At 36.8% G+C, this 12,980-nt stretch overlaps 2 protein-coding genes across 2 annotated transcripts; one reads left to right on the forward strand and one right to left on the reverse strand.

The window, feature by feature from the left end:
• The first annotated feature begins 1,652 nt into the window (after positions 1–1,652).
• On the forward strand, positions 1,653–3,807 carry LOC311097070 (uncharacterized protein). Its single transcript, XM_084136530.1, has 6 exons — positions 1,653–1,679; positions 1,771–1,887; positions 1,974–2,065; positions 2,178–2,292; positions 3,053–3,229; positions 3,378–3,807. Exons 1-6 carry the CDS (start codon positions 1,673–1,675, stop codon positions 3,581–3,583), a joined length of 714 nt encoding a protein of 237 aa, XP_083992656.1. The 5' UTR covers positions 1,653–1,672; the 3' UTR covers positions 3,584–3,807.
• A 2,973-nt stretch (positions 3,808–6,780) lies between these two features.
• On the reverse strand, positions 6,781–10,835 carry LOC311097771 (uncharacterized protein). The gene is made up of 5 exons (XM_084137624.1): positions 9,199–10,835; positions 8,728–9,099; positions 8,091–8,158; positions 7,907–7,950; positions 6,781–7,016 (listed from the first exon to the last, which is right to left on the reverse strand). Exons 1-5 carry the CDS (start codon positions 9,398–9,400, stop codon positions 6,926–6,928), a joined length of 777 nt encoding a protein of 258 aa, XP_083993750.1. The 5' UTR covers positions 9,401–10,835; the 3' UTR covers positions 6,781–6,925.
• Positions 10,836–12,980: the final 2,145 nt, after the last annotated feature.

Below are 12,980 nucleotides of genomic sequence, written 5' to 3' on the forward strand. Positions count from 1 at the left end.
ATAATCATGTATCATAGGGGAATGTAATATTTTCAGTATTACATTAGCCCACAACTATGATCCAATATTAGAAATGTTCAGATGAAGAACAGTTGCCAGATTGTTTTGTTTTACCGCCTAATTGTTTAAAATCCACGCAAAATTATATAATTAACACCAAAATAAATCTATAATTAACAATACAAATTAATTCATAACTACTAAATTGTGGCTCATCACAATTTTGCAATATGAAATAAAACAATTAATGTGTATAATTAATGTAATAAGTAATGCTGTCATAACTTATTGACTGATTCATATATATATATATATATTAGAAGTTCTGCTGTGGCTTTGTTTGGAACAATTTTTTTATTTTTTTTTGCGAAATAGAGCAAAACTTACATTTATTGACAATTTTTGTCTAATTTCTATCTAAAATGTAATTAACAATATTAACTTCTTGTTTATTGAACTATATAAAATGAATATCACATACAATTTAGCCCATTCTGGCAACACAGATGAAGAGAATACTGGTGTAAAATGTTCAATTCTTTTTTTTTTTTTTTTTTAGGTCCCTCTTTGGCAGCTTCAAAAATTATTTTCAGCCTTTTTGTCTTTTATTGTTTTATCTTGAATGTATGTGGATACTCTGTGTCAGTCAGATTTTTGAGCACATCTTGAGTACTTTTTCTGCAATATGCTTCATTGCCATTGATCTATTACAATCTTATATTTCTCAGTCAATACAAATGAACATAATTCAAGTGTACTGTATGATCTTTTTCAGTCCAAACCCTGGTTTACATTACAGTGGATGTGTTTTTGATATTTCCAGGACGACATGATCTAACCATGCCCGAGTTAATTTGTGAGGCATGCCAATCCACTTGGACTGCTGGAGTCGATGACCTAAACAGAAGTGACTACTGGCCTGCAACCCTTCAATTTGCCACACTTTATGCCACAGATGTCTTTTTTTCATTTGAAGAAATGAAGATGGCGGCACCAGGACCGTCCTGCCAAGCATTTTTAAGAATAGTTTTGAGTGGGAGGCTGTGCGATTTGAGGTGGACAACATATACAAGGAAGAGCCCTTCAACTGTCCTGCATGCACCCTAGATATGCTTGCAGTTTCAGTTGATGCATGGAAACCGCAAGCATTACCGTTTCAAGAATGCTGCTAGCTACTCCAAACTGTGTATCACAGTGTTTGTATTAATAAGAAAACATAGCTCTTTAATGTGAACTAAGAAATCTCAGATTTTAAGTTATCATAAATTGTTGTCCATCACCAATTGTTGTTTTTTTGTTTTTTTTAGATCTGAGGAACAGGCCATCTTTGAAGGCGTCTTCATAGCCAAGGACGAAGACGTGAAACGATTTGTAGACCACATTCACAACACAACCAAACATGTAAAATTCTAGATTATAATTAGACTACAGCACTATAATAACCTCTTTCTGAAGAGTTTGTTTAGGATAGTCTTATTTTCATCAAAAATTTTCCATATTGTAGGTCAGTGGAAGAAGTGTTTGTGGAGGGGAGTGGTCAGCAGCCAGAGAGACCTCATAAAGATCTGCCAGCAAGGTAGACGAGGAGGGATTGGAGCTTGCGGTGTGTCGGCACAGAGTCCTATATGAAGCCATTCCTTTCGGTATTTCATGCCAAAGCCCATGATTTTAAATGCGAGGTAAGGAAGTGTTGCTATGCGATAGAATCGTATAATCTGAACTGTTAACATCTGCAAACATCTTTTCTTTTTTTTTTTAATTCTTAACCAGGTAAAATGTGTGGGGCATATCAGGGCGGTGCTGGTTTAACACTAGGGGAGGAGGTGGAACGGTGCAATGCCTTCCTATCTAGGATTGCAGTAACCAGAAAGCATATGTCAAAAGCAGGTAAGATTACCACATACTGCACTAGTTACATCCTTACATAATATGTAGGAGGAATATGGTAACATCATATTTTCTTTGTTTTTCAGGATGCACAGACATGCTGACTCTCATGGCCATGCGCTGGAATCAGCAAAAGTTCAACAATTTGGCTATCTCACTGACCCGCCGATATCAAAAGGTAATGACATCAGTAGAATTAATTTTAGATGTTCAGTACTGCATGTTAGCAGTGTATGAAGCTGTGCATTGAGCATTTGTTTTTTGTTTCTTACCACTGTTTGTTATTGTAGACCACAAAAGCTCTGCAAAGCCAGTTACAAAACCTAGAGTCCATGAAAGCGCAATTGACAGTGACAGCGAGCCAATTGGAAGACTGGATGAATGATGTAAAGGATTGGGCTGACGGTGAGGAAATGATTACTTGTAATACATTTAGTCACAAATAATTGTACCGTATATACCCGAATATAAGACGAGGTTTTTTGTCCTAAAAATAGGCTGAAATATGGGGGGTCGTCTTATATTCGCGATATAGACAAAATCGCGGGGGGAAAGGGAGAAGGAACAACGGAATTAATATGAAATAGTGACTGAAACGCGACCCATTAAGACAAATGATTTCGGCTATACTTGCATGTAAAATTAGAGAAGCAACATAATATCTGTGTTTAACTGAAATAAAAAGCTGCTCCCCTCTGCCATGCGAGACGCAGAGCAAGCGAGAGAAAGAGCTGCGCGCGCGAGATGCTGAGCGAGAGAGAGAGAGGTGCGCGCGAGAAGCAGAGAGAGAGAGAGAGAGAGAGAGAGAGAGAGAGAGAGAGAGGTGCGTGCGCTCATCCTGGAAGAGAGAGAATGAATTATCACTGCAATTTTCAAATACAATTATTTTCTGTTAAATCCAGATTTTTTTCCACAAAAATCTCCTTTTGTCCCAAAAATAAGTCTGGAAAATGGGGGGGTCGTCTTATATTCAGGGTCGTCTTATAGTCGGGTATATACGGTAATTGTCACTGTTTGTTGACTGCTTCTGACAAATCTGATACATAATGACACATAACCCACAATGCTTCAAATGTCATTCTGTAACCCCATACTATTTCAGAGATTTTTTGAAGGTTGATGTTTAATACAAATTATTTATTTATTTATCATAAATGCATTCCAGACTCTGTCGATCTAAGGACAAAGAGAAAGGCGTTTGACATCATCATGTCAGTAAGGAGACTTGAGGAGGAGCAGAAGATTCTTGTTGCAGAGATGGACCACCATTGGAAATCTCTTTCAACTCGTTCCGATACCCTCAGAGAGCTGTCCTGCTTGTTTTCTAGTGAGACAATGAAAAGTATGTATTTGTAATAAATTACATAAACATAGGGTTGCACCGACCAAAGATTACTATTAGGGGGCAGCCCTAATAAATATACACAACAATGATGACTGTTTATAAAGTTTCTAATGCTGGTCTTATATTCTTGTGTTCCTCTTTTAAGATTCGCAATGTGGCCTAAGTGAAGAAGGTTTGAAAGGTCTGCAGAGCATCATCCTCAGAAAGCGGCATCAAATCAGAGAAATGAAGGTGCAAGCAAGAGACTGTTACCTGCAAGTTTTGTCTGGAGCAGAGGACATCAACTTCTTGTACAGTGCTTCAGCTGATGAGTACGACAGTGACTATGAAATTTCTGATGATGGACTGTAATCTACAAGACAGTAACACCTTTCATACTTCTGGACAATGACCTTAACTATGAATATAAAGCATGTAATAAAATCTGCTTTTTATCACCATAAATATAACCAAAGTGTTACCTCTTCTTTCACATACATAGAAATGTGTGCATGCATGCCTCTACAACCAGTCAGTGGTGGAAATGAATTGCATTAATTAAAGTACTGTACTGTGTGGTACAGTAACTTTCATTAGTTGAACTGTAGGCAATCAAACAATTGCCTCAAAACCATTTTATCTGTGCTCAAAATCAAACAATGCTTTCAGATCATACACACATCAGTCAATATTATAAACACTACAGATCATTCGTTAGACACTACAGAGAAAAATGAAGACCAGAATCCGAAACACGCAGTTACCGAAATAAAAGTATATCGTAACTAAGTAAACAAATTTTGCAATTACGTAAAAAAAGTATAGTAATGACAACTTACAGTAGTAAGGTGAATAAATTGTATACTGTATGCACTGCAAGTATAGTATTGTACTGAATATTGTATAGTATTGAATGTCTGTATATTCAGCACTTTTTATACTGTGGAAATACAGTGACCCAACTGCAAAAGACAAAAAGGTTACAGTAAAAAACTCTAAATGAAAAGCGTTACAGTCACTCAGAAGAGTTGTGCAACTAGAGGAATCAAGGTCAGTGAGAGAGATTTTATTCTGCTTCAGCATCATGTCTTCATGTTGGTCCGGCCTGATGACTTCTTCCACATAACAATGTCATCTCAGGAAAAGGGAAAATCCCTAAAGCAGATCCAGCCTTGACAACATTCTTCACACCTTGCTCTTTCTCATCCTCCTCCTCTTCCTCTTTGTTCACCACCTATTTCACATACTCTTCTTCCTCCTCTCCCTCTTATATTGTTTCCATCCATTGTTGGTAACATTCAGTTCAGTGCAACATGTTGAGTCAGTTTTGGCACTCTGAACTGACTTGTATGATGTACAGTTGGTTTGGTCTCATCATTAGAAATAAGTGAACAATTTTGAGTAGTTGTGTGTTAACGATGACAACTGTGTTGTAGTTGTTTAACTTTTGCCTGCCTGTGTTTAGTGCTTTGAAACATAAATGTGTCAGTGCGAAATGTGTTTTAGTGAGTGAGAATGTGTTTAGAGTTTTGCAAAAAGAGTGCATGAGATTTGCAAACAGTGTTTTAACTACCTGAACTTGTTTAATGTTTTACAGAATGAGTGATTTATTCGACAAATTCGATTAGGCTATTGATAATTTGGGAGGTTTAGTGTTTTAGCAATTCAGAAAAGGTCTATTTTACAACATTTGTAAAATATTACTGTATTTTTGTATTCCGAGTTCAGAGTCTTGCAATATAATCAAAACCTAACACAAGCATGATGTAAATATAGAAAAGGCGGGAAAGAAAAAGAATGTTCAGATATAAATGTGACTCAGTACAGTTTGTTGTCCATGATGAAGAGAGTACATATGTGTAGGCAAGGGCGTGGATTTGGTTTGAACATTGGAGGGGTTGAAGTTTGGGTATGCCTCCTGATATTGTGATCATGGTATAAATATTGGGGGGGTTGTAATGCATAGATTTGGGGGGGGTTATCCCCCCCCCACCATCCCCCCCACAAACTACGCCCCTGTGTGTAGGTTTTACTGCCCTTCCTCCCCCAGGGGTCCCATACCCCTGGAAGAGCAAAAAAAATACACATTCTGCAAAGTCTGCAAATGCAAAGTCTGATAAGTGTATAAAAGTGAAAACTGGTAGGACAATTATTTATGCTATGTTTAATACATAATGTTGGACAGAGATGTCTGGCATACATGGAAAGGTGTTAAAAAAGCATTTTAAAAAGTGCTCACAGTAAAATAACAAATTTCAGTCTGGCTCTCAAATATGTCAAAGAGGTTTGTATAATGAACATATTTAGATGTCCCTTTGTTCATTAAAGATTGTATTTATTTAATTTCATTACTAAACGTTTTTAAACTACATTACCCATAAGCCTCTATCATTGTGTCCATGGGACAGGCGCTGTAAATTGTAGTTCATTGAAGTGTGTAGTTACACTATAGGGTTAGGGTTAGGATCTCGGTAAACGTGTAATTTCTTTCAATATAGCAATACCTCATTGTTAACTGACAGTATTACTGACAACATAACGCCAGCAAAACATAGTTTGCGATATGGAGCACTTTTTATTCTGACTTAAACGTTAGTCCAACCACAGCTTGTCCTTCTGGAGCCATGGAAACGTCAAAGCCACGTCACACTTGTCCATATATGGTATTTACAGGCTCTTCCGACTTTTGATGTACGCAAATCCAGGATATTTATTTATTTTGTTGTTGTTATTTTTCATTGAAAGATATACAACAACGCTTAATTTCCATGATCATGTATGTATAAGTTCTGCAATAAAAATAAAAAATAAAAAAACAGACTCCTCCGAGTTCTGACTGAAGATAGGCTATGTAACCTATGCTATGTAACCCTAATCTTACAAAAAGAAAATTACTCTTGATAGTTATTCTAGCATGCAGTATTTGTTTTAAACAGATGTAAGTTAATCTCTTAATCAAATAAAATGCGTCTGTAACATTTAAAGATGATTGCACTCACACTTTGTACTAATTTCCCAAAATGTATTGATATGCCAAACTAGTTTTTCTTTTCTTAAAAAAAAAAAAAAAAAAAAAAACCCAGGAGATGCAAGGCTGCCACCAGAAAATACACTATTTTCTTCCCTTTGAAGAACACTTTTAGAACACTTTGCCCCCCAAAATAAAAACAATATATATATTTACATGATTAATTTTACATTATTTTGTAAAAAGGCAAATATAAATAGATAATTACAATTATAATTATAAATGTTAAAGGAATTAATATCTGAAATTGTAATTTAACATTTCAAACAGGATTACAACATTTTAATATCTTTAGGAGTATTCTGTGGTATTTATTCATGGCTGGCATACCAAACAAATAAAGTAGACTTACCTATACTAAAAAAAAAAAAGATAAAAAAAAGATGCCTTTGGGAATGCCATTATGCCAAACAGCACTCATTTTCTCCCTTATGATCTCCATGGTACACTTCCTGGCCGTTGTGCAGTTAATGAAAATGCAAAAGTTTATTTATTTTTTACACACCATTAAGAAAATAAACACAAAAAGAGACTGGGTATTGTGCAAAAAACTTTAATGAACAAAAGCAAGAGAAAAAGAAAAGAAAAGAAAAGAAAAGAAAAGAAAAAAGAAAAGAAAAAAACTCACAAAAAAAAAAGAAAAAAAAAAAGAAATTAAGGGTGCTTGAGTCCAGGTGACTAGGCTGTCATGCTGAAAGCTGGTTGGGATGTGGGGAATTAGGCATAACATGTAGGAGTTCACTGGCAGGCTCCCATGTGTCATCCCAGGTTTTGCCACTGTAAAATATCATAAGTGCAAAAAAATTCATTAGAACACAGAGAAAAACCAAAACAAAATCACTGTTGGGTTAAATTTAGAGAGTTCATTGAAATGTATTTATGTTTGTTAAAGTAGCATTAACCCCGGTTAAGCCCAGTGGTGGAATGCCACTTAGTACATTCACTCAATTTACGGTGTTTTTTCATTTTACACATTTTTATACAACATTGCATCTCACAGGAAACTATTGTACTTTTTACTAAACTACAATTGTCTGGCATCTCTTCCACAATGTTCCACACAGTTCCTGTACATTAAAAGCCATGTATCTCAAAATTTACTGATTTCAAAATGTTTCTGATAAACTGAGGGATGATAGTTCAGAGCTAGAGCTAGCCACTAGAGAACTTACTAGAAACAGTAAAACCTGATCACATCAGGACCATTTTATTGTCCATACATTGGCTGTCTGTCAGCTAATTTTAGAGTTCTATTAATTACTCGGCAAGCACTGAATGGTCCAGCTCCTCATTACCTACAATCCATTGTGTTAATCACAAAATTCCAAGATCTTACAAATAGAATATTCTAAATAAAGACAAGGAGGTAGATCATTCGCCCATTTGTCTTTGAATTTTGAATGCTCGGAAGACTATTCCATAATTTTAGGCACACTCTCTCAGTCCAGACTAAAGACAGTCCAGATATTTGTCTTTAGTCTGGACTGAGAGAGTGTGTCTGATTTTGGAATGCTCAGAAGACTATTCCATAATTTTTCATCATCGGAATGCATGTCCTAAAGGTTACAAGGGCCTACCTGCCGGATCTAGCTCTTCCAAATGCCTCCACCTCATCGCTATTTGCTTCTGAGTACTGAGAATTAAATAAAAAATAAAATATGACTTACCACACAGTGCATGGCAACCAGTGGACTTTCAATTCGGCTTTCCCCTACACACACAAACACGAATAATAATTATTTGAACTGTTTTAGCAATCACTGATTAGGGCATAACATATTGTTTTATTATCTTTGAAAGGTCAGAATCAGTCATTTAGACAAGAAAGCAGCCTAACAGAACACATTTTACCTCATTTATCCGTTCCCCAGTTATTCGATCAAAGAGGAAAACCTTCTGCCCACTACATTTTCGGCAACCTGAAATGATGAAAAGACACGGAAAGTTTATTAAGCCTTGATGCCATGCTTTGTAGCTGAATCAGTCCAAATTTATCATTTCACATGAGGTGATATGCAGTCCTTTCCATTCATGTCAAAGTAAATTTGTCCCTGTTTTTGAAAGCAAAATGTACAGGATTGGCTTTCCCAAAGTCCTCTTAGCTTAATGGTCCTTGCACACTGACTCTGAAATACGACGAATAAATATGTTTTGTCAATCACGTTTACACACTGCCGTCATAAAAAAAATCGGATCGGGTTCGATTTTCTGCGTTTTTCGGATCAGTAGCAAGAATTTTGAATGGTGTTTTGACAATGAATACGGAAAAACGCATACGAAAATTTCAGACTCAGTGTGGAAGGACCGTAAGTCAGGGACTGACATTAACCACAGGCCTTGGACATTGGCCACAGCTAAATAACTAAATACTGTGAACTGGCTACCAATGCCCCGGTTAGCCAAACGAATCAAATTTACATGAAGTCAACTCTGACTGGGAGCAAATTTATTAACAGTGTGGAGTAAGATGTACCATGCAAAAAGTTACCTTTTCTTCTGTTCTTCACACGTGGCCCTTCCTGACACAAAGACGTGGAAATGTAAGAGGCAGACGGAGATGGAAGAGAGACAGAGGGAGAATAGTGTGACGAGGCAGAGGTGTTTGTCCTTTTCATTTGTTGCAAAGACTTAGAGCATGGCAGTGGAAGTTTGGAAGAAAGTGAAGGAAGAATAGTTGTACAAGTAGAAGAAGAAGAGAGAGAGGTTGGAGAGAGTGGGGAAGACAGAGGAACAAGGTTAAGAACAAATACAGTCTCAGACTCCTTGGTTTGACTCTCCGCCGCCGTTTGACTCTCCGTCGCTGTTTGACTCTCTGCCTGCTGCACCATTTGACTCTCCGGTTGCTGTGCTGTGGAGGTTGCTATAATACAAGTTTACTTTCATTTAAAATCTGTACATATTAACAAAGAAATTTTAACATTTTAAACATTCATAATTTCTAAATCAAAACATTACTTACATTTTGTCAAGATAAATTCATAGGCCCTCCGCATCTTCTCCAAAAGAATTTTAGTGACAGGAGTGGGGTGCAGATGGGTTATTATATCTGCAACCCATTTATTCGAAGCCCTTTTATCTGGCTTGCCAATAAATAAAATTGGCTTGTATCCTACAGCTTCAAGTTTACGCACCTGAAATGAACAAAAGCAGTTATCAGACATTAGTTAAATCCACTGAATTATTAGAAACATCAGTAATATATTAAGCAATTTTATTTTAAGGACATTTAATGGAGTTGGAGTACAATGCAAGAAACATTCCTCTTGAACTGTATGCAATCAATGGCCAGTTTCAGATAAGGCCAGAGGTACTCTGCAGTTTCTGCCATTGCCATCATGACTGACTTACAGTAATACTTGACAGAAACACACAAGACAGACGTGGCTCTTAAAAGTGCCTTTATTGTGTGTGTTTCTGTGTGTGTATGTGTGGTGGGGGATAAGAATAAAGAGCAGGCAAAATTGAAGGACCTGATGAGGGAGAAAAAAGCAATTCAGAATCGAACGCCTTATATTTTACACCAGTATTCTTCATGTTGCCAGATTGGATAGTTTCCCAGCCATTTGGTTGGTTTTGGGTTGATCTATGTGCGATAAAAAAAGGCTTGGGCAAGTGGAATTTTTTTATTTTAAGGCAAAGGACAGAAATGGAAAATAATTTTACAGTTGCACTGTTCACTGTAGCCTTAAATAGCCTCTGAAAGAACACACAAATTATTTATCATTTCATATTGTGATGAGCCACAATTTAGTAGTTATGAATTAATTTCTATTGTTAATTATAGATTTATTTTGGTGTTAATTATATAATTTTGCGTGGATTTTAAATAATTAGGCTGTAAAACAAAACAATCTGGCAACTGTTCTTCATCTGAACATTTCTAATATTGGATCATAGTTGTGGGCTAATGTAATACTGAAAATATTACATTCCCCTATGATACATGATTATATGCGACAAAAATGAACTTGAATTCAATTAGCAAACTTTGCTAGCCTGCACATTTGGTGCAGCAAGCTATATTGTTATAATGCCTTCTATTATTTACCGTCATACGAAATTGCCACCTTACACATCTAAAGGTTCTAAACACAACTTCTTGTCCTGATTCAACAGTTTTTAGATGTGTAAATTTAAGAATAGTATCCATCTCTATTAATTAACTCTTCTACTTACCAAGTGGAAAATCGCAATGGACCTTGGGATCGCCCCATACAGTGACGTCATCGTTATTAATTTAGAGGATTTAATCAATAAAAAATAAAATAAAATAAAAAGATTAATTGAACACAATCGTAGCATATTATATATATGTATTAACATCAACAAACCTCCGATAAAAATACGTTACCCAGCATGCTCTAGTTAAAGCAGTGTACCAGTACCCATGACAAGAAAACGGTTAAACTGCTTACTTGCACGCAGTGGAGCTTGTTAAACTCACCTTTGAATGTAGTTTTACCTGCAGTTGAGCGTTGTTTTGAATAAACTCACCTCTGAATGCCGTTTTACCTGCAGTTGAGCGTTGTTAAACTCACCGCTGAATGCGGTTGCATGAACGCGCTAAACCTTTGCGCAGAGAGGGCACTTTGATATCAGATTGCGAGGGTTTTTAAACATAAAAAACAGTTGGAGGGCCAGATAAATATCATCTGGGGGCCGCCATTTGACTAGCCCTGGCATAGATCATTTATTGTAGTCTCTATTCCTTTTTATTTTTATTTATTGTAGCCTCGACCCATGCACAGCAGACGGGTTGCGGTGTTACCCAAGACGTCAAATTTCAACACTGCAGGCTCCGGTTCAGAGTTCTATAGAAGTCAATCGGACTACCCTGCACGTTGAAAAATGACGCCAAAGGTATACCCAGTGCGTTAAAAAGTGACGCCAAGGGGTCCTGGCCAAGCGTCCATATGTGACGAGTCCATCTGCGTCCTGTAAAACGCCCGTGCGTTGCATTGATGGTTGAAAGCCATGAGCGTCTCTCACACACGATAAAGGGTGTGTGTTGAATTCGGCCAATATACTCCTGCGGGCAATTAAGGAATGATGGAACCTATATTGTCGTGTTTTTTAGTTAGGATACCTAGCACACATTCACGTTTAAATTGAGTAGGCTACCACAGGCTAATTTAAAACTAAACGAAATTGTAGCCTACGTATGCTACTGTTGCTGAAAGCGTCTGATATCACGCACTTGGATTGGCTAGTCCAACTGCGTCCTGTAAAACGCGGGTGGGTTGCATTGGAGGTTGTTAAGCCGCGAGCGTCTCTCACAGACGATAAAGTTGTTGAAAATGGCAAATAGACTCCTCTTGAAAGATAAATAATGGAAAACAATGACCTCCTATATTAGGTGTAGGCAATCCTAATCATAGAGCAAACATTAGTCGTTGCTGAAAACGTCTTTAGTCTGTGCAGTCGGTCAATGTTGAGGTGAATTGACGACTGGCGAAGCCCTGAGCGTGTAATTACATCGCGGATGGTTTTACATTGAAGTTGGTTGAAAGCCATGTGCGTGTCATCTATAAGCAAAAGGGTGCTATATGCGTGGGCAGAAAACGCCGAAGGACGTGACAAAACGGCCTTATATGACGCCCTGAGATGAGAACGGGTTGGTATTCCTCTATCAAGTTGTTAGTCTGCAGATTCAACTTAATGTTATCAATATTTTCTCAGTCCCACTTATCTCTGCTGTTTCTCAAAAGCCAAAATATCATATTACTCATCTCTCAATCCCTAAATCGCACAGGCTCAGTTAACAGCTTTTAGCTGACATTGAATGAGATAGACTCTGAGGCATTTAGGACTGGCACACTGTACTCTCATAAACTTCTAAAATCAAACTTTATCTACCACTTAAACTTTTAACTCTAGCCCAGCAGTAATTTACATCTATTTTCAAATAAACATAATTTTAAATATTTGTCTTTTGCCCACATCAGGGAATTTAGACATTACATTACAAATTTCCTCTCAGATCTTGTCTCTGTCGCACTGGCTGTTTCAGCCACAGCACACACCAGATTCAGACAAGCAAACTGTTTCAGCCAATCACAAACTTATCTTTGAAAGGCAAAACATCAGCTCCTCGTTCTTTCATGGTCAACACTATTCCTCCACGTTCAAAACACTAACAAACTGTTTGTTTAATCAGATGCCTTTCTACACATTTTACATTTAGCAACTGTTAATCCAGTAATACTGCTTCTGCTTATTTTATCTTAAAGAAAGAATAATAATTATTCTAATTCTTAATAACATTTCGCATTTCATCTTCATTTTAGTTGTCAGGTTCTCAATTACCATACTTTAATACCTGACTTCAGTGTTTTCTCTTGCAGTTTATCAATCTTAACTTTAGTATTCACACTAACTTGTGAGGCTGCCCTCTCTGCTTCTGATACATTTTATTACAAGTTGTGATAAAACTCATTAGATTTGTCTCTCTATATCATCTAAAACCTTATCAACGCCTTTCATTCAAACCACAATCATCCTTTTAGTCACTTAAATTGACATAAATAGTTCCATAAATTCTATCAGAAATTTTATTCTCATAACATACATTTCACTATATTTCTTCTCATCTTTCCCTACCTGCTAGTTCCTTCTGCATCCTCCAATCTTCTTACGACTTCCATCTATTAACTTTCCTTTAAACTTTCTTTTCTCCCTTATTTACTTGCACATTCTTTTCACTTTCTTTCACTTTCCCCGTTCACATTCTTAGTTCTTTCT

Source organism: Abramis brama, assembly GCF_963993115.1.
Source record: "Abramis brama genome assembly, chromosome: 15".
NCBI classification, from domain to species: Eukaryota; Metazoa; Chordata; class Actinopteri; order Cypriniformes; family Leuciscidae; genus Abramis; species Abramis brama.

Bases quoted from the DNA above. Each gene is read 5' to 3' on its own strand.
- LOC311097070 (XM_084136530.1), top strand. The intron at 2,066-2,177 runs GTAATGACATCA...TTGTTATTGTAG, and splicing joins TGACCCGCCGATATCAAAAG to ACCACAAAAGCTCTGCAAAG. The intron at 3,230-3,377 runs GTATGTATTTGT...TCCTCTTTTAAG, and splicing joins TTCTAGTGAGACAATGAAAA to ATTCGCAATGTGGCCTAAGT.
- LOC311097771 (XM_084137624.1), bottom strand. From the start codon at position 9,400: ATGTCTGATAACTGCTTTTGTTCATTTCAGGTGCGTAAACTTGAAGCT. The intron at 7,951-8,090 runs GTAAAATGTGTT...TTGTGTGTGTAG, and splicing joins CTGGGGAACGGATAAATGAG to GGGAAAGCCGAATTGAAAGT. The intron at 7,017-7,906 runs GTAAGTCATATT...GATATTTTACAG, and splicing joins TGGTTGCCATGCACTGTGTG to TGGCAAAACCTGGGATGACA.